Below are 26,347 nucleotides of genomic sequence, written 5' to 3'. Positions count from 1 at the left end.
ACACATAGACTTCCTGCCTCTGTGCGGGTCTGTTACTTTCTTTCGTCAGGTAATCTGTTTCAATTTTATTTACTGAGATAAATTTAACATGAAAAAATGGTGCTGTTTCCTTTGCATTTGCACTGAAAATATTTTGTTTTATGTGTTGTTCCCCTTCAAATTTGAAGGGATGACTTTTTGTAAAGAACTTGTCCTTTTATGTTGAATAGCCAGTCTACAATCTCACTGGTCTTGAGAAGCTTCTGTGATGGCACAGGCATCTTCAAGTCCACTTGGACTAAACGTTGCTATAAACCACAATGGAGAAACAGCTGTAAAGTATTCCCAGTAGCAGTCTTGGAATTCCTTCAAGTGTATTGAGATTTTGTTAGAAATTGAATTGCCAGTGTAATCCATCTTCCTTGTGAGAAAAGATTCAGATAAAGAGCTGGAGTCTAGCAGCATTAAGTATTAGAACATCCCTTTAAATCAATAAGCTACAAATCTGGCAGCACATTTATGCAATGCCCTATGCTATACTAAAGTGGCTTTAGTGCTGAAACAGCATTACTAATAGTACATTCCCAACAGGGATAAACACTATAGTGATGCAATATCCTAAATTATACTAGTCCTTGCCTTGTTAAATTCCACAAAAGCATTTATATGGTATTGACATACATAAGAAAGCAGTTTTTCTTTTCTGTTTTTCAGATGACTTTCCAAATGTAGTTATTGAAGGAGTTCTCCATGGGATATTTTATCCTCATCTACTGCCCAGGTAGAAGTGGTGCGTGGATAGAAGAAATTAAAGCAAGTCGTGTCAAGGAAATTGACATAACAAAATTCTGTGGCGTGATACCAATTCTAAGAGGCAAAAGTCACCATCTTAGTTGAATTTCATGTTATAGCTTTTTAAATCAGTGTCACTACAGTTTGTGCTTTTAAAAAAAAAAGATAAGCTAAAACCTTTGTTTCCATATTTAAACTAATGTATATACATATTCTAATATTTAATACTAAAGGATGACAGTCATACACTGAATTACACTAATCTTGGAACAGAATTAAAAGCTTTACTAATATTGCTTGGTTTTTTATTACAAATTACACTAATCCTTTTTTACACAAGGATAGTCCTAGTGCATTACCCATTGCTGGCAATGAATGTATTGAGAGTGCTGGTACTGAAGACAGTAAGAGAGATACTACAAAGTAAATTTAAAAAATGCAGTTGCTTAACTGGAAATTAAATGCAACTTTAAAGTATTATATTAGTATTCTAAAGGTAAATATTTCAAATCTACACCTTAATGTTTAGGTAGCACAGTGTCAAGTTCTCTGTGAGAGGGAGTTTCCACCTTCATAAGCTTTGTTTCAGGATGTTGGTTGTAGAGAACTCCTATGGCATTCTAACAACCTGAGGTTTGGCATGACCTTTATGGTAACAACCTCATTCAGTTGTTACTTCTAGTGTGTGTTTAATTTCCAAGCCAATTTACACTGTGTGTGTAATATCTTATATTTTGCGAACCACAGTTTACACCACTTTTTGGTAAGGTCAAGCAAGGATATAATTTACTACTAAAATAACTAAAAATTGATTATGTGTTCCAATGAACTTGAAATTTGTTATGTCCATTACTGGGTAGTGCACTGTAAAATAAACTACTAAAACATGCACACAGGAGCATATGAACTGTGAATGTATCATTTGTACTCATTTCTAGTCTAATGGGTACATTTCAAAGCTTCTTACTACAGCTTCCCTCTCCCCCCCCAAACACTGGAAGAATGAGAAAATGTTTAACCTCATTATTAGCAATTTTCAGCACCATTCCCTTGATGCATTAAGTTTATACAGAAATATGTCTTGAACATCACATTATTCAGTTCTGCTGTATTGCCTCTTCATTAATATAATATATAAATAATTCATAGGGCTAACGGGAGTAAAGGACTTTTCAACACAAGTCATGACAGAATTGGGCCCTAATGTAGTAGTGTAGTCCTGAGGGAGCAATAGTGCTTCCTGCCAAACACTAAACTGAGTTTGAAGCTGTTTTGATGATTGATGAGACAGTGCAAGATTTGGGACTTAGGTATGTGCAAAGCTGTCACTTTCTACCAGGCTTGAAAATATAATCTGAAATCAGGCTATTGGCTATTCATAAATACAAGTATAAGTCCTGTGAAGCACCTTGTGCATCTCAAATTGAGAATTTACTCTTAACTGTGATCCAAATGATCTCTCCTGTGATGTGAATCACAGATCTATAAAAGAATCATCAGTGGCTGTAGTAAGTACTGAACTGTCATTACTCCTCATCAGCACAGAACTTAGCACCTTCTGATTTGGAGACAAAAGTATTACCTACTATGCCATACTGATAATTTTGTATCTTGATTCATTCTCTCTGTTAAAGTAGTTTTACAGCACAGCTCACAATAGACATTTGTATCTTACATTTAAAACTAGGGCTGTCAATTGCCATTAACTGGAAACAAAATAATGCAATTTAAAAAAAATATTGTAATTAATGACAGTTTTAATCACACTGTTAAACAATAAGAATACCAATTTAAATTTATTATATTTTTGATGTTTTTCTACCTTTTCAAGTATATTGATTTCAATTACAATACAGAATACAAAATGTATAGTGCTCACTTTATATTTTTGATTAAAAGTATTTACACTGTAAAAAACAAAAACAGTATTTTTCAATTTGCCTCATGCAAATACTGTTGTGAAATCTCTGTCATGAAAGGGCAACATACTAATGTAGATTTTTTTTTTGTTACATAACTGCACTCAAAAACAAAACAATGTAAAACTTTAGTACCTACAAGTCCTCAGTCACTAAGCCAAACAAGCTTGTTTACATTTACAGGAGATAATACTGCCCACTTCTTATTTATAGTGTCACCTGGAAGTGAGAACAGGTATTCACATGGCACTTTTGTAGCCAGCAGTGCAAGGTATTTACATGCCGGATATGCTACACGTTCATAAGCCCCTTCATGCTTTGGCCACCATTCAAGAGGACGTGCTTCCATGCTGATGACACTCGTTAAAAAAATAATGCATTATATAAATTTGTGACTGAACTCCTTGGTTTTAACCACATTCGGCCATATGTTTCATGTTATAGCAGTCTCGGAGAACAACCAAGCACGTGTTGTTCAATTGATCTCCGCAGATTTGACAAAACATAAAGCAGATACCAATATGAGATTTCTAAATATAGCTACAGCAGTGGACCCAAGGTTTAAAAATCTGAAGTGCGTTCCAAAATCTGAGAGGGATGAGGTGTGGAGTATGCTGTCAGAAGTCTTAAAAGAACAACACTCCGATGCAGAACTACAGAATCCGAACCACCAAAACAGATAATCAATTCAAATGATGAAAATAAATGTGTGTCAATCTGCACTGCTTTGGATCATTATTGAACAGAACCCGTCATCAGCATGGAAGCCTGTCCTCTGGAATGGTGATTGAAGCATGAAGGGGCATACAAATGTTTAGCATAGCTGGCACATAAATACGTTGTGATGCTGGCTACAATGGTGCTATGTGAATGCCTGTTTTCACTTTTAGGTGACACTGTAATTAAGCAGGCAGTGTTATCTCCTATAAATATAAACAAGCTTGTTTGACTTAGCGATTGGCTGAACAAGAAGTAGGACTCCGTGGACTTGCAGGCTCTAGGTTTTACATTGTTTTGAGTGCAGTTATGTAAAAAAGAACTCTACTTTGTAAGTTGCACTTTCATAAGAAAGACTGCAATAAAGTACTTGTATGAGGTGAATCGAAAAATACTATGTCTTTTGTTTATCTTTTTATAGTGAAAATATTTGTAACCAAAAATAAAGTGAGCACTGTACACTTTGTATTCTGTGTTGTAATTGAAATCAATATACTTGAAAATGTAGAAAATATCCAAAAATATTTAAATAAATGGTATTCTATTATTAACGGTGTGCTTAAAACTGCTGTTAATCACATTTTGTTAATCTTGCGATTAATCACAATTTTTTAATTGACAGCGCTATTTAAAACACTGTGAAAATTAAGGAAAAAACAATTTACCTCATATTACAAAAAAGTTTAATATTGCAGACATATATAGCTCATCAAAAATTTCATATAACAATCTTTAATTGAGCCTTTGTATATACCTTGTTTAAAAACTATCAAATTTGTTTTGTCTGCTAGCAATAGCCGGGAAGGGTTACAAAAATTCAAGTCTAAATTGCAGTCTGTTTAGCTTTTAGAACACCTTTTAGGTGAAAACTTTGGTTTCCTTCGTGTATGCATAGCGCATTGATTGCTGTGCACATAAAATCCCTCATACATTAAGAGAAGGATCCTTTTTAAAATGAGTTACTATAACCACAGTTTGTTTATACAAAGTGATCTGCTGTGTCTTGGCTAAATCTTATTTAATATAGCCTTTATCTGGAAAAGGGAACAACTTGATCCTGTACTTTCAGGAGATGGATTTGAACTGATACGGTCACAATACTAGAGATGGAAAAAGCTGCACCAATGTGTATTTAGTAGATCCAGTTGAGATTTTTCACCCAGAATTATTTTGATGGAAAATGGCGTTTTTCCAAAAACTTTTTTGAAAAATGTATCATTGAAATCAAAATCTGCTTTTCACGACATTGTGCATGATTTTACTAAAATTGTTACATAAATCATTTGAAAATTTGTTTATCAAAGATCTGTTTTTCAGTATATATGGATTTCAATGAAAATGCTAGTAACAAATGTGGAAAATTTCGTGACCAAACAGAAAATGAAACCATTTTCAAACACTGCAAAATGAAAACAATTTTTCATGATTTTTGACCAGCTCTGGTTTTAGTGACATGTCCCTTATATTTAAAAAAGTGCTGGTTCACTGAAATTAGAACATAAATACATAGATGGTTTTGCACATCTTACAACTGCTGAGTTTACCGCATTGTTTGCAGACAGCACTGAGCATTTATATGGAAGAAGTCACTGGATAATTTATATCTGCACCCAAATTTTATCCCCAAAAGAAAAAGGCATTATATTTTCTCTTCCAGGGTAGCTGTTAAGTTCACCAATCCTCTACTTCAACTACAAACGGTTCTTTTACAGCTATTTTGCCACTGTTCACAATCACACAATCTTGAAGAGGGCGGTCATGTTCATCCGTCTGCTGAAGTTCTACAGCGTGCACCACAGACTATTAAAACAAAACACTTACATTTAGTAAAGAAAACAAGGTTTGCTAATATCCAACACAAAGCAAAAGACTGTGGCCTTAGCAAAAAATAAATTTTCTGCAGCTTTTGTACTTGGATCTTTTCCTGCTTAGTTCCTACTACTCCTGATGACATTTTGCACCAAAAAATGAAAAAATGCCACACACAGTCTTTTAAAATTCTGCAAATGTTACTTGTCAAATAAATGTGAAGGACCCAGTGTGGCACTGGGAAGCATAGGCCACTGGCTGCACAGATATAGGAGATCACTGTGCGGCTCCCCACTCCAGGACATAGACTCACCAGTGAGGCTGCACCCAACCCTGACACAACACAAGGACCAGGCCGGGCCTGCCCCTCTATGCCCGGTGCACCAGGTGTGAGCAGGCAGGCTCAGCAAGGCAGGATCCAAATATAGAGGGGTTTAGTGTGGGGGATCTGGGTGCACAGAGTCTTGGGGAGGGTTCTGAGTGCAATGGTAATGGGACTCCGCAAGGGGATCCAGGTGAAGGTGGTTGGGGCTCAGCAGGGAAGGGTGGGTGTGGGGGCAGTGAGGCTTGGTGAGAGGGTCTGAGGGGATCTGGATCCACAGGGCTTAGGAAAAGGGGGGAGCATTTCCCTATACAGTGATCCCTCCCCCCACAGCTGAAGAGCAATAGGTGCAGGAAGCATGGGGTGGGGAGAGTTTGCAGAACTTCCTACAGTCGGGAGAAATCTGGGAGTAGGTCTGACATGGCCTCGAATGCCATGCAGGGGAAGAGGAAATCCCATCCTCCCCAGCCCAGCCGGGACTAGCAGCTGAGCCCGGCGCAGGGTAGGAGCTAAAAGCTGTCTTTTTCCCAGTCCCATTCCCTGCCCCACTGTGATTTACCTCTCTACCAGCTGTCCGGGCACCTGAAACATACTGCTGGGGAGGGTCTCATGACCGCTCTTAGGACTTCCCTTTGCTTCCCCATCAGAAAGTCACTTTTCTGCAGAGAAGCAAAGAAAGCTGCAGGGACATAAATTCTGTGCATGCGCAGTGGTGCAGAATTTCCACAGGAGTAGTTCCCACATAAGCTAAGCTAGGCTAGGTGCTTCGATAACAACTCGCCATCTAGTAAGGAGCCTGAACTCAAATATTATGTGCCTTCGTATCAAAGATGGACCATTTTTTTGGGGGGGGGGGAGCACCTAATGTCATAGCAATGGAGGAACTGAAAATATTCTTACAGCCGATAAAGCTAACAAGCACACACAATTCTATCCATGCTCTATCATCAGTAATTGAATCTTAGGATCATGAAGGCTGCATAGTAATTTTCTTCTTCTAATCAGAAGCCCTACTTGTGTATGGAGTATGAATATCATCTGGCCTGAGCTGTTTTTACCAGTTAATGAAGTTCTGATTTAAAATTTACTCTGAATCTGCCAGAAAAGTTTCAACTCCTATTGTGGCTCTTAAAAGATGTGATCAAATGAAATCTTTGGCCTCTATATAGAAAATATCTATAAAATAGGTTCCACATCTGTCTACTTCAAAACAGAGATGAGAAGAGTGGGAAAACAAGGTGTTAGGGCAAACTCAAATAGCAGTAAGTGAAGTCAGATATAGGGTGATACAGCAGTGTTGTGTACAGTATTTAGGCATTTTGTGGTTTTTCACAGTAATCAAGTATCAGTGAAATGTTTTGTAACTGTGTACCTAATATTCTGATGTTGTTTGTACATATCTGAATAATTTTACTTTCACTATAGCAGACCCCACCATTGAGAATATTATCCATTTTTACAAAACTGGGGTGTTAGCTTGAAAAATCAGTAAATTCATTATTAAATGGATAACAAGATTAGTGGAAGAGGAACATGAACTCAGATAGCAGTCTCCAATTTAGGACATCCAAAGGTCTGAGGATTCCAAACACTGTATAATAGCACTGACTACCTGCCACCAGGCTACAAAGGAGTCTGTCAGAAGCAGGCTAGTCACAAGCATCAGGAAACATGAAGGTCAAAGTGACTACTTTGTTTCAATTTCTGCAATGAACATTTGTTGTTTCATAGGACATTTCAAAGTTAAGTGCTTTATATTTCTCTGTCTTGTATACATTACAGATAATAGAGACCAAATTCTGCTGTCAACTATAATGGTATAAATCAGATTTACATTGTTGCAACAGCCAAATTTGGTCAGATCTATCTACTTTGATACTATATTTTTAAACCTACCATTCCATCAATGACTTTACCAAATACTACATGTTTTCCATCCAACCAGGAAGGTTTTGTCACAGTGATGAAGAATTGAGAACCATTGGTATCTGGACCAGAATTAGCCATGCTGACCCATCCAATTCCATAGTGCTTGAGTTTAAAGTTCTCATCTGGAAACCTCTCTCCATAGATACTTGTTCCTGTGAAACAAAACAAAAGCAGGTTTAGAAATGTATTAGCAGCAATATTATTAAAGCCACAGAATTAAATTTCCCTTTGGAGCAGAAAGCAGGAAAAACAGTACAATTTTTAGTAATTAAGACAATTCAGATGTTGGGTCATCCCATCTTCTTCACACACCACAGTAAAGGTGTTCTGATCCAAAACACTTCATATGTACAAAGGAGTATCTTTGAAAAACCTACCCGTAGACATGGAACAAAACTATTTGTTTAGTGACAACTATGTGCTCGGCCCTCTACAATGAGTTTAAACACGATAATAAGGGCTGTAGTAAGAGGAGGTCCTGAGATATAAACCTTGGTATTAGAGGCCTGGTATGAGGCCTGAGCTAAAGTAATGGTCAAGACTTTGCTAACATAAAGCAAAGTTAAGCTGTGAGCCAGAGGCAGGCCCTGCTCACAGAAGCTGGCAAGGAAAGGGCTGCTGCTGCTGCAAGATATGTACCTAAAAGGTACTGAACACTAGAGATCAGAACATTCACATACTTGCACATTCCACGCATATAACAAGGAACAGACTGACCCATCCCAATGACAGGGGCAAAAGGGTAATATGATGGATAGAGTTGTTTTGTTCCAACCAACATATACAAGGTGAGAGGCGGCGCCTTACTACATAGAGGGCTTGCACCTCAATACGTCAGGAGTGATGTGTAACTTGTTTGTACCTGTGTATAAGAATGCATCCCTGGGGCGGTGTCTTTGTCCAGCCGAGGGGGCAGTGGAAAGTCCCGTCACTGACTGAGCTGAGTCCATTGTCAAGGAGCACATATGTACTAGCTAGCTGTACCTTAACAGCACCTTGGACTACGTTTGCCGGGGAGCTGGAGCCTGTGCTTTTCTTCGACAATAAACCTGGCCAGCGTGCCTTTGCATCTTACTAGACTCTGTGATCATTGGGGGTTCTCTTCGGGTCTGCTGTGTCAGCTACCCGTGCAGAGCTGGGGCAGCACGCAGAGGGAACACATGCATGCAGCTGAGTTATACCAACATTGAGCAAAGCAAAGCACCACACCGGTAGCATCTGACAACAAGGGCTACTGAAAAAAATTAGCTATGTCTTATGACATTTTTAACATGTAACTTTAGAACTGAACCATTCTTTGTCTAGCATGAATTACTTTTTTTAAACAATAAGTCCGTTAGGCAAACCCAAATTTAGTTACAATCCATGGGAATTTATTTATTTATGTTATTTAATTACAGAAAGACTGTTCTCTAAAACAGAATTTAGAAGGGAAAAAATAATTGGTGTAGGTTTAAATTCCACTGTTATGAGAAAAGAAAGCTACGTGGATCATCTGTCTCTTACTCTGTATATACAGTGCCTAGCACAATGGGACCCCATTCAGAGCTGGCCCCTAGACACGACTATAATAAACATGATTAATGGGAATACAGTGAGAAAGTAGACAGTGTTCACTGCATTGCTAGATTGTGTCTTTCGTGCTCTAATCTTGGCACTTTCCCTTTCCCCACAATCTGTTCCTATGGGTAATCACTAGCACGGTTATGTAGACAACTCAAACTGGGAGTGCTTGGAAGGAGCAGGCAGGCAGGAGAGAAAGTACAGACAATAGGAAAGGAAAATCTAGAAGAAAGAATGCATCCTACACAAGAGAGACTGCCCTTTATCAGTTAAGTGCTAGATCCAGAAAAAGCCTGTTCCTGCCACTTCCTGTTGACTGAACTATGTGAATAGTCAGATCATCTGATGTGTAAAAAAAAACCCCACCAATGTGGAGCACACTTATTTTCAAATCTGTCTGTCTCCCACATTTCATCCTTCGTTGGTCTGAGATGCTCCCCACGTAGACACATTTCAGAAATGAATTCAAGTAACTAACGGTGATCACAGTAACCTGGACGTGAAGCTTTTGATCAACTAAGTAGCAGCAGGAAGATGTATGACCATTCTGATACATTTATTCTAAATGGTTAAAGCAATTCTCACCCTGAACATTTTCAATCTTCTGCTCAAGAATGTGATTGGCAGAAACAACTTTACTCAATTACAGGAAGAAAAGGATGACTTGGGTACAAATGGGTTAGGATAGAAATTGGCATGAGATGCTGAACTATGCGGAATTTAGTTCCATGCCTCATCCTTTGCAGTTCTTAAGGAACTTCTCCCCTAGGAGATTGAGAAGGATGGGAAGTCCATCTTCCACTGGAGCACTGAGCAAGGATCAGTTTTTGGAATTAGATGATCTACATGATTAACTGCATGTAGCTGTAGAGAAGCTTGTAGTGCTGGATCTTGCACTTGCATACCAGCATGCTGTACTACAGGTCAAGTCCAGAATATGAACAAAATTAACATAAAAGGTTTTCTCCAAAGACCGAGAGACAGATTCCCCAAGCAGCCTGTACAGCGAAGTGGCAGCATTACTACAGGCCCCGAGGAGAAGGAAGAATAGAGGCAGGAGCGTAGGCTGCATTCAAACTTTCAGGTGGCAAACCTGCTATATAGTAATCTCATCCTCTAGAATGTGAATATGGCCCTTATTTACTGTTTTTGCATCCTATCTCCCTGCAGATAATACTGCCTTTGTTCAGAGCCACTTAACTGTTTTCCTAAGAAAGTAGTTAAAAAGAAAATACTTGCCGGGGGGACCAAGAGCAACTGCTTGCCCCACCACATACACAAATAGCATGGATCTCATATATTTTCATTTGCATAAGAATCTTTTTCCAAACCTATACTATTCTCCTAAGCCAGTTGGCACAGCCCACCATTGTTTTAAAACATTCTCAGCACATACCTTTTTAAAATATATGACCTCAGAAAACTGGTCATATTTCAGTTGACATTGTGAAGCTTTAATTGAACATATTGTCTGGCAACTAAAGTTTTGGTAGCTAGCTGTAGCTACAAGGTCTTTGGCATCCATTTTTACTCAATTAAATGTTTTCTTCATTCTTTCACTATGCTGAACTTGCATGTAAAGGTGTTAGGAGGAGAAGAGTTGGAGAATAATAAGCATGTTACCTCCAGTTCCATCTCCAGCTGTGAAGTCTCCACCTTGAATCATGAAATCTTTGATCACACGATGAAATTTACTTCCTTTGTACCCATATCCTTTCTAAGAAAAGCAATAAAGCTCCAAATGAGTATATATGCATTTTTATGCAGGACATTTATCTATGGCAGACGGAAGGAGGCAATCAACATGACTGTTAGAGTTTCACAGTTTATGGACAAAACAAGGAGAAAATCGCAAGAAAAGACTTTGTAATAGGGCACTACCACCACTTTCCAAAACCACAGCAAGACACAAGAATACATGACGCAAAATAATGTAGGATGTGGGTGAGTGCTGCTCATGCTATGCTGTGATACCACAGAATAAGGAATGGAAGAAGCATATAATTTCATGATAGTGACAGCAAGTTACAAAATTCTTCCTAATTCAAGAGATCCTTATTTGCTATTCAAATAATCACACAACCCACATTTACTAGTCTCAACTACAATCTAGGGATGGATTAAGTTCATAGTTTAAGGACCAAGGTCTGCAGAGGCCTATGTAATGGTCTGCACAATGAAATTTTGAGAACAAAGTTGTGAAAGGAGTTTGGGATTATAAATAGGAGGGATGGGCCCATAAGATGGTACTCTTACATTTAGTATCCCTAGAATGAAAAAATTATGGACAATCAACATGGAAAGTTCACAACTGAAATGTCATTTTGTACAGCTGTGCTTTTTCACCTTTTATTCTCCACCCAAACTCGTATGTTGTGTAAAAGAAAGAAAACAAACGTACTTCCCCAGTTGCCAGTGCAATGAAGTTCTCAACAGTCTTTGGGACAACTTTTCCAAACAAGCCAATTACAATTCTGCCAATATCTTTCTCTCCAATCTTCACATCAAAGAACACCTGGATATTTTTATGAAGAAAACAAAATTATACAAATATGATAAAAACAGACTAAACTTTGTAAGTATTAAAGCAAATGGCCTTTGGATGGTATTATGTGAATGGAGTTCTAAACAGCATGCACTTTTGTGAATAAAGTGGCTTTAAGAGGTTTTTCTTAAATTATGCAGAAGAATGTGCTAAGCATTGTGAATACCAGTTCTGGAGTTTCATTCATCACTTTAAAATGCTCAGACAGAAAGCTACATAAAGTTACAATACCAATCCTGTAGACATGCTTCCAAGAGCTTTTTTCACAGGTGCCAATACCGAAATGTATATGAAGATATAACCACAGTTTGTTGGTAAAGATATGCCCACTTTTAGCATTCATGAATACCAAGGTAGGGGGAAAGTTTTAAACAACCAATGCTGCTATTTAGATATGTGGACAACAATGGGGAATTACAATACAGGGATTCTCAAAAGCCAGTTTTCCATCCACTTGCAGGTAAGCATATACCCATTTACACTAAAAGTGGCACTATTTAGATCACTGAAAGCAACTGGTCATCTAGACAAAAGTGTACACAATGTAGTTTATTTGGCTAATTAATGGTGAGAATTATTTTCTGTTAGAAGCCAGTTGCCTTGCTAAACACAAGTTTAGAAGTCTGCCTAGAGAAATAAACATGTTGACTTGAAGTTGGACATCTCACTTCATAGAATCTGCAGGGTAAGAATGTTTCTATAAAATCACTCCAAGAAGGCTGAGTTAGAGTATTTTAATGTAGTTCAGAATCTATTAATCAATTTTATTTGAATATGCAGATATTTTAAAGGGATTAAAAATAGGAATAGCTGTCAGAAAGTGAGATATTTTTAAGTTCACAAAAATCTAAATAAAAACTGTTGCGCCTGCTAAGAAAACACTGTCCTCTTTCCCCCTCCACAACCCATGTGTGTGTGTCATACTGTGATGTGGTATTTGATGTTCCTTGTGGCATTCAACAAAATATTGTGTGTCCAACAACTTAGCTTGGTAGTAAAATTAAATGACCATGGTCTCTTTCCTATGTGAATGGGTCTTTCATTCTCTCCTACTAGCTGTTTCTGTTATATCTCTTGACCTTACATGGATTTTTGAATATGAAGGTTGATTATGATTACAGAAATGTCCAAAAGGTGTGGGGGGGGGAACTTTGGTCCACCTAGTCCATTTTCTTGCCACCCTACTTTCTGGATGTATCTAGAATTAATATTCAATACTAGTTAGAGAGCAGATTTTCAGAACTGTACCCATGAAAACCGGGGTGTGTTTGCACACTTTTCTGAATCTGGCCCTAAGACAAATTTAAGAAAAGGGTGAATTTTTTTTATCTCCTGTTCCAACGACCGCCCTCAATTATCTATTCCAAATTTGTTTCTGATCACCATGGAGTAGAAATCCTGTCTACCCTTCAGCTCCTACAGAATTTTTTTAAGGAAGCACAAAATGTATCATACAATGAGATACGCCAGTTCCAACAGGTTTGAGCATCCTGACACATCCACATGGCTTCGAACATTCATCTGGTTGTCAGATAGCTCCACTTACCTTCCATCCTACATGTCTAAGGCAGATTATTTTCTGTTTATGAGGAGGATCTGCAGAACTGATGCAGGGTTCATTGCCTGCCTGCTGCTTTTAAAGCAACAACAGAGGCCTATTAAATTAAGATAAATGTTTTCTTAATTTATACCAGAATGTCAGTGTTTTACTATATTTTATATTTGACTCATATCTGGCTGATCTCATAGTACCTGCTTTTCAAATTTTGGCAAGTAGGGGTAAGAACAGAACTCACGCTAACAGAATACAAGGGAGAGATGGCAAAGCAGTAAACTGATCCAACTTCCCATACGGCAAGATTTAATAAACAGAGCCCTGGAGGGAGAAGGCAGGGTATGACTGAGCTCTGACTCACAGATGGTTAAAACACTAGTGGAGTCACTGTAAATTGTAGAAAACAGGTCCAAACAGTACTTCAATGAGGAGTAAAGCATGAATACAATTAAATATTGTAAAGTTTTTTATAAAATGAATATTATGAAAAGTGGAATATGTTTAGGTAATGAAAGTTTGAATAGCTTCTTTCAGCAGCTGACTGCACCATTCTGGGACTCATTCGCTAGTTGTTACAAAACTCTTACATAACGGAAATATTAAAATACTCTTAAAGAAATGCAACTGTGTCAAATACCTAAAGGCACCTGGCTTTTCCTCTCATTCCCCATAACTAGTTAAGATGTGATTGTACCAGTGCAATCTCATGCCGTTATATTCCACTTGCATAATATTTCCCCGGAAGGCCAACCACTCGGTAGGAGTCAACATTTATATGGATAATGAAAACATCCAGTAATATTAATTAAATAGGATACAGAGTAAAATAAAGTACAACTATAACCCTCCATGGTTCAGATAATAGGCTAATCACCAACTGATCAGAGCTAGGAAAAAGATTCTCCAAGAAGCAAATTATTCTGTAGTTATCCATTGCTGAGTTTCTTGAATCTTCCTCTGAAGTTCCTGACAATGGTTGAGACAGTGTACTGGCCTAGAGGATTTCTGGACTGATGTGATCCAGAAATTCCTGTTTTCCTGGCTCCACTGAAGCAAGAGAGATACCAGGCACTAGTACAAACTCCTGTGTCAATTTTGCTTGTCCAGCACATGTACAAACACATATTCATAGAAGACAGTTGCACTCTTACAGTGCTTGACATTAGAAGGGTTCCTGAGAACAGATCCCAGATGTAAGTTGCCATAGCTTTGTTACCTTCAATGGACTCCCACTGACTTCAGTCTACCTCATGAGAATTTACTCTGTATTCCACTCAGTGCTATGCACTCCCATAGAAATAAGATATCAAAAAAGGTAATCTAATCCATAACAACAATAATATGTAGTATTCATCTATCAGGTTTTATAAACATCAACTCATGGATTGGTTAATATTCACAACAGCTTACATGAAACCAGTAAGTATAGTTAACCCCAGTTTATAAACCTGGGAAGGTTACATGAGCTGGTTATATAATGAGGAGACCTTAGACAGAACTTCGGAGTCCCTAGATCCCACTCCTGAGCTCAGCTCATGCAGGCACTAGAGCATGGACACGCTGCACGTAGGGTGCATGATCTTAGCACAAATAACCGCTACTAACCACGATCATTCCCTACTTTCCTTCCAACTTTCTTACTCGACAAGGCTGGGCTGGGTGTGTCTCTCCGCTGTGGAGCTGTGACACGCTGCAAGAAGTTAGCACTGGTACTACACCCCCTCCCCGTTGCTCTGACCGAGTTTACAGGTTAAAACACAAAACACCGGGGAGCCCCAGACTGGGGGTGCGGGAGCCGGAGCTAGATGCACAGCAGGAGAGGGGTTTACACTGAGACAAGGGTCAGCGGTGCTGCGTGCAATTCCCCCCTTACCCACCCACGGGCGGGGTTTAATGGGGCGGCGCTGGAGAGGGGCTTTGTCCCCAAAGAGGGGACAGCAACCCGCAGCTGACAGGGCTCCAGCGCCGCCCCTCGGCTGGAGTCACCTTGGCAGTCACGGTAGCTCCCCTCTTCTTGAAGCCCGAAGCCCGCAGGGGCCGCGCCAAGACGCAGAGGCAGAAGAGGGCCCAGAGAAGGGGCGGCCGGAGCCCTGGGCGGCGTGGAGCCCGCTGCGACCAGGCGGCAGAGCGGCCCATCTCCTGCTGCTACTGCTGCTCCGGGACCGCGGAGGGTGGGACGCATCTAGGGGCGCCTGCGCCCGGCTCCGGCCAGCTCCTCCCGCTGACACCGTGGCTGGGGGCGGGGAAGCCCGGGCCCATCTCAGCAGGGGAGCGGCGGTGGCGGCAGGCGCGCGGCCAGGCTGGCTGCAGCGAGCGTGCCCTGGGCGGGGGAACAAGCCCCCCCTTTCCCCTGCCGCAGCAGCCGGAGCCCCTGGGCATCCTGCCAGGCTCGGCTCTCCCTGGGGTTTGCCCCGCCCCGGCACCCACAACACTGGGGCTCGAGGTGCTGCCTTGTGAGAGGAGCAGCCAGTGGTGCTCGCCTGTCCCTGGAGGTGCGGGAGCCCCTGGCTCCGCTGCGCAACTCAAAGCCCGGGGGCCTTGCCCCGCTGGGTATGGGCGGCCGGATCCTACTCTAGTCCCTGCCCGCTTAGCCTGGGCATGGAGCGTGGAAGCTGCGGCTAGGCTGGGATACCTTAGTGCCAAACTGGGCTCTTAGCCGCAGATCATCTTGTTGGAGGCTGAAATCTTGTACATAAACCCATTTGTCACGCCCTTTGGGGAGGGTCTGGTGCCTTCAGACTGGGCTTTTGGAGCAGGGAGTGGCTTCTACAATGTGTTTGTACAGCACCCAGCACAGAGTAACCCTGAGCTTGGTTGGGCCTTTGGGTAGTAGGGCTGTAATACAACGAGTGATGCTACTAGCACAGAATATAGACAAGTGATTCATAGCAGGAATAGGTCTGACATCTGAGTAGATAGAATAGTACAGTACTGACCTCCTTAAATTGTAAGGCAAAGCCCATACTGCTCCTGTCTGGGAATCTGACGGGCTAATCCTGCCATGGAGTTCAGTGAGAGATGTGCCTACATACATCTGCGGGCAGAACTTGCTCCAGAGGAATCCTCAGTTTGTGTAGCTTGGTTGAAGTGGTAGAATTTAAGGAGGCCGGTCATTGAAAATTGAGCCTTGTTGTTTGGTATTATTTTGTTTCTGTTCAATGTAGTTCTTTGGGAAGATACATAAACATGGAGGTGAAGGAAAATAAAAATTTAAATACAAAAACACTTCAAAAGATTCCTTAATGTTATATTCCTGGGGGCATTCTCCACCAAAAAGTTAAAAATTCTGCAAATTTTATTTGTCAAAATAACACTACATAATCACACCAGTTTCAATTATTTTGGCAATTTATTTCAAAATGCCTTCCAGCAAGTATATCTGTAATAATATAGACACACACAAAAATTCCCCAAGGAGTAGAGAGTTAAAGAAACCCCTATGACAACCCAGTTCCTGTTTCTCTGCCTCCTTCTCCCCTCAAGCAGGAGAGGGGGTGGGCAGACACCCACAAAGTCTCCCCCACAGAGCCCAGCAGCACCCCCCAACCAATACACCTGAACCCCTTTCCCCTCTTAGAGCCCAGAAACCCACAATCCCTCCCCTCCAGAGCCCAGATGCACACACACACCCCTTACCCAAACACCCACCTCCTCCCCTCCCAGAACCCAGGGATCCAGAGGTAGAAACATCCTGATGCTCTGTTCCAGGCTTGCACTGTTTCCTGTGCGCTGCCCTCTCTTCCCTCAGGGGATTCTGGGAACTGCAGCTGCCAGGAGCCCTCTAGTTCAGAGGTTCTCAAACTGTGGTCCATGGACCACTGGTGGTCCACAAGCTCCATTCAGGTAGTCCATGGATAGTTCCTTCTAAGGTGCACACCTGGACGGCTGCACTAATTGAATGCCTGGAACCTAGAGAGGACACACATGTAAGGTGAGGTGGTGGCCTTGGGGGGAATAGAGTGTAGGTGGGAGGGGGCAGTGGGGTGCGGGGAATTTGCGACGTGCGGGACTGCTGTAGGCAGAGAAAGAGGTGACTTTCCCCAGATCCAGGCAGCGGCTGCCAGGGACAGATGACCATCCTTCCCAGCCCCAATTCAGGGGTTGCCGCGGCAGGGGAGGGGGCACACATCCATCGCATTAGAAAGGTAAGTCTACTAATATTAAAATATGAGATGTGTGCTTTTATTTGTAGAACAAAAAACTTTAATTTTTTTTATAACTTTACAGTTAGCTAACAGTACACACAGCATTTGGAAAGATCATTAAGTGGTCTGCTGAGACCCTCAGCAATTTTCAAGTGGCCCATGAAAAATAAAAAGTTTGAAGAACCACCGCTCTAACTCCCTCTTCCTCCTGCCAGCTGTATCTTCTATGTGCAAGCTGGGCTCTGCCAGGTCCAGCAACCCCTACTGGTGGCTAGCAGCACAGCACTCCATTTCTGTGGGAGAAAGGAAATTCTGCACTCACAATGTTAATTTCTGCAAAATTATGCACTGATGCAGAGTTCCCCCAAGAGTAGTGTCAGCAAATCACTGCAGAGAGTGTGTGTAACCCACACAGCTTCTGGGTATGGTGTTCTGTCCTGTCTAGTGGTCCTGAAACCATTTAGAGAGTGCGAGTGTAAGTCTGCATCTGTGTCTGCTCTACAGCCTTAGCTAACCCTCAGTTGGCTTTTAGCGCATGGGGTAGAGGCTTATGCTTTAAGGTCCTGGGTTCAATCCTGCCTGCAGATAACAAGGGTCTGTTGGTATTACATGTGCACAACTGTATTTGTAGCTGTATGCCTTTTGTTTTAAAGAGGAAAAGGATTACCCCAGAAGCAAGCCTTTATGTTTATATAGCTCTCCAGTTCCATCACCTGCTATGCCTTCCCATTAGCAAGAATAGAAGCTGGATCCTGCTCCAGCAAATCATTTTAACTATGCCTTTGGCTAGTTTTCTTTTATGATTGTAAACATTTTATATGGTATTCCTCCTGAATATTGATGTCCCTCCTATCTTAGACTTATACTATGTGTCCCAGGAAACTTTGTAGTCTCCAAAGTTTCTGTATCTGAGTAAAAGTGGAAGGGATTCACTAATTTTTCCCTAAATCTTTCCAATGTAATTCCAGATCTCCACTATTAACCCTTCTGCTACACCTGCTGCTTGATTCTTGATTGTACTAAGACTGTGGTCAGATGGCTAAAGTAAAAAATGTAGTTATCTGGCATGACAGAAAATGTTTGTCAGTGATTACAAGGCAGAACTGAATTGTAAAAAAATGCTCACATTTATCTGGCCATTTGATCCATTAAACTCCATTTCCTCAGGAAAGGGGAAAACAGTAGTGGCTCAGAATCTGGGGAGCCAGTTTCTCCTAGTAATGCTGCTGGAGGAGCTGCTGTAATTGAGAGCAGGTGTCTGAGAGGAACTCAGGTGAGTTGAAGATTCTGCTGCCTCTGGACCTCTGCAGTGATGAAAGGTGAGAGAGGTTGCAAGGCTCTTGCAGTTTGAAGATAATTGTTGAGTTTGGGGAGTGGGCAGGTAAATGTGAATGACTTACAATTTTTAGGAAAAACTATGACAAACTTACTAGCCTAAGCCCTGATTTTCCAATCTGAGCAAGGTGAGTGGACTCTTGCTCTTATGCAGAGCCCAGGGCTCTTACAGGAGCTTCTTCCCTGCAGATCAGCTGAGAATTAGAATTCCTAGTGAGCTTCAGTGCATGGGGCAAGAATTTTGTTTGGATTCTGCTTGTTAGTTTTGCTTGTTTCATTGACAAAATGAGAACTTGTTAATGTTTGTGTAGGTGGTAATAGCATTTCGTTAATGACACCATTAGGGATAATTCTGCTGCACGTGCACAAAAATATTATTAATATTTAAAAATCCAAGTAGGCTGGAAACTTTACAGTTTCATACATTGGGTGCCTTTTCTGCCAGTGTTCTTTAACCACAAACAATAATTGAATATGTGCATCTTTTTTATGTTGGTGTAAGAAATCCATTGATCCTTAAGAGTTAAGATTCAGATGACTGCCCTATGTTCATTACATTATATAATACTGTACAATGTGACTTTCTACTGAGTTAGGATTTATGTGGAAATAAAACAAAATTTAATACAAAAAGTTTACTAGTTTATTACATTGCATAGATATAAAGAACAGTGAGCCATGCCACGTTAGCTTTGTTAGAAGACAGTTAATGTTGAAAAGAGTGTAAACAGATAGCACCAGCTGCATCAATTTCACTACAGAAATATCCCCAATTACACACAAAAGAATTAAAGGTAAACAATATGGAAGGGATCGCTTAAGTAATCCATCTCCTCCATCTTCTTCAACTTACTTTGCCAATTAGTGATAGTTATTAATAAAATGTGTTGTTGGCTGTTGGACTTTGAGAAGAATTAAGTTAGTGATGGAACAAGGCTGAATATGTTTTGTCCTTGTTACAATTTTATAGTGGTGGTTGACAGTATTTTTGTCTACTTTTGATGTTAATATTTTTATGCTTTGATGTGGTTGAGATGAAAGCTGTATGGAGTAAAAGTATTGGAGGGGAATTATTGTTCTTTGACTGTAAAAAAAAAAAATCAAGATACATATGTGTGTAAGTGATGAGGAGAATGCTGACAGTACAATAGAAAGAATCCATACCACCAAGTTTCTATTTGTAGTGTGTGAGGCTGGAAAAACAGAAATATGACTGAATGAAACATTATTTTCTCAACGTTATTTAATATGCATGATAAGTAGCTTGTTTCTTATAACTGTTGTGGGCAAAGATAGGGCAGTGCAGTGGATTGGTATGACATTGAAGGAGAAAGGATGATCTGATTGGCACGGGCAATATTTCCATACTTTCAGTGTTTAAGTTTTTGTGTCATGTTAGATTTGAGTGGTGAGTTATGTTGTGTTCATATTATTGTCTGGAATTACTCTAAACTCTTTCATTATACCATTTAGTGAAGGGTTTTTTGCGGGGAGAGAGGTTGTCCAGGTTTTTTAATATTCAAGTGTCTATCATCCATGTACAGAATACTGTTGTAGAAAAAAGAGATGAATTTTGTGTGGACTCTAGATAATATTAGCATAAGATCTAATATTTTAGAGAGATAAAAGAATAAGATGATACAGACTGTTTTAAATTCTCATGGAAATGTTATCACTATTGATGATTCAGCTAAATAACTTTTGAAGGAAGATTAATGTAAACAATGTTTAAAGAGGGGGACTCCTAAAGAAGGCAAAAACCTACAATGCTACATAAAGTTTATTTTCCCCATTTGAAAAGGAGTATTTTTTAATTGGAAAATTCCTTTCTGGTCCTAAAGAGGCAACTATGTAGACTTCCTGGCAATGTATATGTCATGACTATCAAATTGGCAGTAGATACAAGTCAGGCAAAAAAAAATATGATTGGTAGTAATTGTCTGTGGAAAGAAAGAAATCATAATATTTAAATTTGTAATGACTAATTTCTGGTATGATTATTCCAAACTAACTCTTAGAGTTCTGTTCCTCCAGGGCCTCCTTCCTGGAAGCCGTTCTGTGCAGACAGACGCCTGAGTCTGCAGTCACTGGGGCTTCACACAGCCACAGGAGTCTACCTGCACAAAGGAATTTGCAGGATCAAGGCGTAGGTGTGGTGCATTTTAGTTTAAGACCCCAATCCTGCAAACACTCGAGAGTAACTTCACATGAATAGCCCCACTGATTTAAACAGGACTGCTCGCATGTGTCAAGCAACTTGTATGTAAGAGCTCAATCCTGCAAACACACACATGATTTGCTTCTGTACCCATTGCAGGACTGGAGCCCATATGTTTGCAGGATTGGGCCCTAAATCTTGTTTTCATGAGCACTGTTAATGCTGACCCTGGAATATAAGATTAATGTGTGATCTTCAGTATGTTGACTGTATTTTTTTAAAGTTTATATTAGAGCTGTCGATTAATCACAGCTAAATCATGCCATTTAACTCAAGAAATTAATTGTGATCCAAAAAAATAATCACAATTAATCGCAATTTTAATCGCATTGTTAAACAATAGAATAACAATTGAAATGTATGACATATTTTTGGATTTTTTTTTACATTTTCAAATATATTGACTTCAATTACAACACAGAATACAAACTGTACACTGCTCACTTTATATTTGCACTGTAAAAGTGATAAACAAACAAAATAAACAGCATTTTTCAATTCACCTCATACAAGTACTGTAGTGCAATCTCTTTACCGTGAAAGTGTGACTCCAGCTACAACAGTGCCATGAGAACATCTGTTCTCACTTTCAGGTGACATTGTAAACAAGAAGCAGACAGGATTATATTCTGCAAATGTAAACAAACTTGTTTATCTGAGCGATTGGCTAACCAAGAAATAGGACTGAGTGGACTTGTAGTCTCTAAAGATTTACATTGTTTTATTTTTGAATGCAGGGTTTTTTTGTACATAATTCTACATTTTTAACTTCAACTTTCATGATAAAGAGATTGCACTACAGTACTCGTATTAGGTGAATTGAAAAATGCGATTTCTTTTGTTTTTTACAGTGCAATTATTTATAATCAAAAATAAATATAAAGTGAGCACTGCACTTTGTATTCTGTTTGTATTCAGTTGAAATCAGTATATTTGAAAATGTAGAAAGCACACAAACATATTTAAATAAATGGTATTCTGTTATTAACAATGTGATTAATTGCATGATTAATCACGATTATTTTTTTAATCACTTGACAGCCCTAGTTTATATATCACCTTTGTCCTAAATGTAAGCAGAAGTATTTTTTGCATATTAACATGTTTTGTCACTGGTAGCATTTTTAAATTGATCAAGGTATATGAAACTATCCAGACAGAAATCCTGTGGGCTATTAAAAGAATACATTTCAACTCTGGTTGTGGGGGCACTATGTACTTTGGCTCTTTTGATGATATTTTGTTTTGGTGCTTGGGGTCCTCTAATGCAATCAGTGAAACATTTACAAATAGAGTTTTCCACTGCTTGACATCCTTCAGTTTAACCAATCGGGACTGGAAAGAGGTGTTTCATAGCATTTGACTGTTTTTTTACAATTTAATATTTGTAAACAGAGCTAAGCATATAGCAACTGACAGATTTTGATTTCTAGTAATACTAGTATTGGCAGTAATTTAATGGCTTTCTTTTAGTACTGTGGTGCACTAGTCCGTTATGATTTTACTGTTGAGATTTAGAAATATTCCATACACAAACTGTACCGATATCACATTACACAGGTAAAAAGAATGCTGGGCACAACATATATAATAATAATATTGTGCACTTTTATAGGTCCTTTTGTCATCATTAACTGCTTGACAGCTGCCAGGAATAAAGCTTGGAAGAACATACTATGTCCATTAGTGTTTCCATGATCAAGCCTTTATTATGGAATTTCCTAACTTTGATGTTTGGTTTAATTCTGAACCTTGAAGTCAGTGGAGTTGTGTCAACTTACTCAAGTCATGAATTTCACCTTATATAATTTCAAGCTGCCATATTACATCTTATTTGTATTTGGTTTTAGTATATTGCTCGCTAAAGCTACACGTGCTTAAAGTTAAGTGTGTGCATGTGTGTTTGCAGGATTGGATCCTAAGAAGTTACACCACTTCTTTTTATGTACATTCTGTGTCATAAGAATAACAGCTGTAAAAAGTCAGGGCCATAGTATACTTGTAAGAACCAACAGAAAAAAAAATCTAACCAAGGCACTATATATGGTCTTCATTGATAATGGTGAAAGAAGAGGTTTTTTTTTTCTTTTTCCTTTATGTGACTTCAGAAGGGTGGGGAATATATCATACTTACTGTCTGTTCTACTAAATCACTCATAAATTGGCTTAGACTTCTCCTGTCATCTGGTGCACTTACTGCAAAATAAATGTGTCCTTTACTCCAGATGAGTGCCTTCCTTTTCATGGATAGTTATTAAGCTTTTTAAGTTCTGTATCCACATACAATTTTTAGCTGTCACCCTTCTCCCTCTAATAGTCAAAAAATTATTTAGGTGATCCAAGCAGTATGTTTCAAAAATATTGCAGCTGGAGCAAGCAACCCTTATGGCTTTGAGCTCAATTATTTACAAAACGTCTGATCTATCTGTAATTGCACCCATTAGTGGAGTTAGTGAGCATAGTTAATTAGATGTCTTCAAATCACCAAGGCCTGATGAAATGCATCCTAGAATACTCAAGGAGCTGACTGAGGAGATATCTGAGCCATTAGTCATGGAAGATGGGAGACATTCCAGAAGACTGGAAAAGGGTAACTATAGTGCCCATCTATAAAAAGGGAGATAAGGACAACCCGGGGAATTACAGACCAGTCAGCTCAACTTCTATACTCGGAAATATAATAGAGCAAATAATTAAGAAATCAATTTGCAAAAACCTAGAAAATTAATGGGGTGATAAGTAACAGTCAGCATGGATTTCTCAAGAACAAATCATGTCAAACCAACCTGATAGCTTTCTTTGACAGAGTAACAAGCCTTGTGGATGGGGGGAAGCAGTAGATGTGGTATATCTTGACTTTAGCATGGCTTTTGATACTGTCTTGCATGACCTTCTCATAAACAAACTATGGAAATACAACCTAGATGGAGCTGCTATAAGGTGGGTGCATAACTGACTGGAAAATCGTTCTCAGAGAGTAGTTATCAGTGGCTCGTAGTCATGCTGGAAAGACAGAACGAGTGGGGTCCCGCAGGGATTGGTTCTTTGTCTGGTTCTGTTCAATAGCTTCATCAATCGTTTAGATAATGGCATAGAGAGTACACTTATAAAGTTTGCAGACGATACCAAGCTGGGAGGGGTTGCAAATGCTTTGGAGGCTAGGATTAAAATTCAAAATGATCTGGACAAACTGGAGAAAAGGTCTAAAGTAAATAGGATGAAATTCAATAAGGACAAATGCAAAGTACTCCACTTAGGAAGGAACAACAATCAGTTGCACACATACAAAATGGGAAATGAGTGCCTAAGAAGGAGTAGTGCGGAAAGAGATCTGGGGGTCATAGTGGATCATAAGCTAAATATTAGTCAACAGTGTAACACTGTTGCAAAAAAAGCAAACACAATTCTGGGATGTATTAGCAGGAGTATTGTAAGCAAGACACGAGAAGTAATTTTTCTGCTCTACTCCGTGCTGATTAAGCTTCAACTGGAGTATTGTGTCCAGTTCTGAGCACCACATTTCAGGAAAAATGTGGACAAATTAGAGAAAGTCCAGAGAAGAGCAACAAAAATGATTAAGAGTCTAGAAAACATGACCTATAAGGGAAGACTGAAAAAATTGTGTTTGTGTAGTCTGGAGAAAAGAAGACTGAGAGAGGACATGATAACAGTTTTCAAGTACATAAAAGATTGTTACAAGGAGGAAGGAGAAAAATTGTTCTTCTTAACCTCAGAGGATAGGACAAGAATCAATGGGCTTAAATTGCAGGAAGGGTGGTTTAGGGTTGGATATTAAGAAAAACTTCCTGACTCTCAGGGTGGTTAAGAACTAGAATAAATTGCCTAGAGAGGTTGTGGAATCTCCATCATTGGGGATTTTTAAGAGCAGGTTGGACAAACACCTGTCAGGGATGGTCTAGATAATACTTAGTCCTGCCTTGTGCAGGGGATGGGACTAGATGACCTCTTGAGCTCTCTTCCATTTCTATGACTCTGTGATCTAGCATTTTTCATTTGAATTCTGTGCTTCAGTATATTTCTCATAACTACACAGTAAGGCAAGTTTCCTTACAAAAATGTTAGCTGTGGATCTCAGGAAGTGTAGACAGTCAGATTTCGTGGCTTTCAAAACAAATGAATTAAAACTTCATTCTGGCATTTGCAGGCAGTGTTTGCTCTGACTTATCATCACTTAGAATAAAGATTCTAGAATCAGAATTATGGCCTCGACCCTCTGGACACTTACACATATGCTTAACTTTAAGCATGAGAATAGTCTCATTGACATCAGTTTAGTTCACATGTTTAAAGTTAAGCACATGCATTAAGCGTTTGGAGGATCTGGGTCTTTGTTAGCAACTAGTAGTAATAGTTGTAGAAATGTATATTATGGTAGCACCCAAAAGCCCAAATGAGGATAGAGCCCTATTATACTGAGCACTCTACAGACACAGGAAAGACAATCCCTGCCATGAAAGGCTTACAATCTAAAGTAGTAGTGGACAACCTGCGGCCCACAGACTGCATGTGATCCATCAGGGTAATCTGCTGGTGGGCCACCAACTGTTTGTTTACATTTGCACAGCTGCCCGCAGCTCCCAGTGGCCACGGATCACCATTCCCGGCCAATGGGAGCTGCGGGAAGCAGCGCGGGTCTGGCAAGAGACAGCATGGCAGAAGGCATAGAGGTGTTTAAAGTAGAAACTGACTTCCAGAAAGCAAAGACTAGTAATTCTGGTATAGCGAAGGTAAAGGTGACAATGAACATCATGATAGGTTAGTAAATCAATGAGGTGGGATGGGGCTAAATTATAAAAGGCCTTGGATGCAAAGGTGAACGGAGAGCCAATGGAAGGATGCTGAGGGAACTGATGTGTTCAGAGCAGTGAGACATGAAGATGAGCTTAGCAGCAATATTCTGAATAGACTGAGGGGAGCCAGGTTGTAGTAGTCAAGGTTGGAAAAGAGGAAGTTGTAGTAACCTAGACATGAAATAACTACACTTGCGCAAGAGTTTTGCTGTGTGGACAGAGAGAGGGAAGGCTAGACTTTAGGCATTTTTAGATGTAAGAAAAAGTGGTAAGATTTAGAAATGGCTTAAATATGTAGATCCAGTGAGAGAGTCATAGCAAAGACGATGCCAAAGTATAGGCCTCAGTGACTGAGAAGAGGGTGCTGGTGTCCATAGTGCTTAGTTTATTTGAAACACGGATAGATGGTAGTTTGCTATTCAGCTGCAATGTTGACTTTGCAATCCTGACAGTAATACAACTTTAGCTTTGTCAGTAAAGTAAAGAAGTATCACTTAGAAGACACACAGGTAGGCTGTTGCAATGTTTTTAAAATCAGTTTTGTTTATGTCTTTTGGAGAGATTTCTAAAATGCATGGTTTATAAAACTTTTCTCACTCTGAGTCTTGTGCAGTTGGAATCATAGTAAGGCACTTCCCACTTACAAGTAACATTTTCAGATGTGCTCCAGTAACATAGGCTCATAAATCCCATTTTCAAGTGACTTAG

At 39.7% G+C, this 26,347-nt stretch overlaps 2 protein-coding genes across 7 annotated transcripts in view; one reads left to right on the top strand and one right to left on the bottom strand.

Annotated features, from left to right (window-relative positions):
* The window catches only part of SNX24 (sorting nexin 24), a 160,996-nt gene extending 159,336 nt beyond the window's left edge, over positions 1–1,660 (top strand). For all 5 annotated transcript variants that reach the window (XM_030566497.1, XM_030566498.1, XM_030566499.1 and 2 more), the window contains one exon: positions 694–1,660. In XM_030566497.1, coding sequence (XP_030422357.1) covers positions 694–764 — 71 coding nt within the window. In that variant the 3' untranslated portion in view covers positions 765–1,660. The remainder of the gene's footprint in view (positions 1–693) is intronic.
* A 2,699-nt stretch (positions 1,661–4,359) lies between these two features.
* Positions 4,360–15,322, bottom strand: PPIC (peptidylprolyl isomerase C). 2 transcript variants are annotated; one of them, XM_030566495.1, is made up of 5 exons: positions 15,117–15,322; positions 11,432–11,545; positions 10,654–10,747; positions 7,435–7,619; positions 4,360–5,207 (listed from the first exon to the last, which is right to left on the bottom strand). In XM_030566495.1, exons 1-5 carry the CDS (start codon positions 15,264–15,266, stop codon positions 5,079–5,081), a joined length of 672 nt encoding a protein of 223 aa, XP_030422355.1. In that variant the 5' UTR covers positions 15,267–15,322; the 3' UTR covers positions 4,360–5,078. The 2 variants fall into 2 exon arrangements, with proteins under 2 accessions (XP_030422355.1, XP_030422356.1); XM_030566496.1 differs by lacking the exon at positions 15,117–15,322 and adding an exon at positions 14,736–14,759.
* Positions 15,323–26,347: the final 11,025 nt, after the last annotated feature.

The sequence above is a fragment of the Gopherus evgoodei genome, chromosome 6, assembly GCF_007399415.2.
Source record: "Gopherus evgoodei ecotype Sinaloan lineage chromosome 6, rGopEvg1_v1.p, whole genome shotgun sequence".
In the NCBI taxonomy this organism is placed as follows: Eukaryota; Metazoa; Chordata; order Testudines; family Testudinidae; genus Gopherus; species Gopherus evgoodei.
This window is presented reverse-complemented; position numbering and strand designations above follow the sequence as displayed.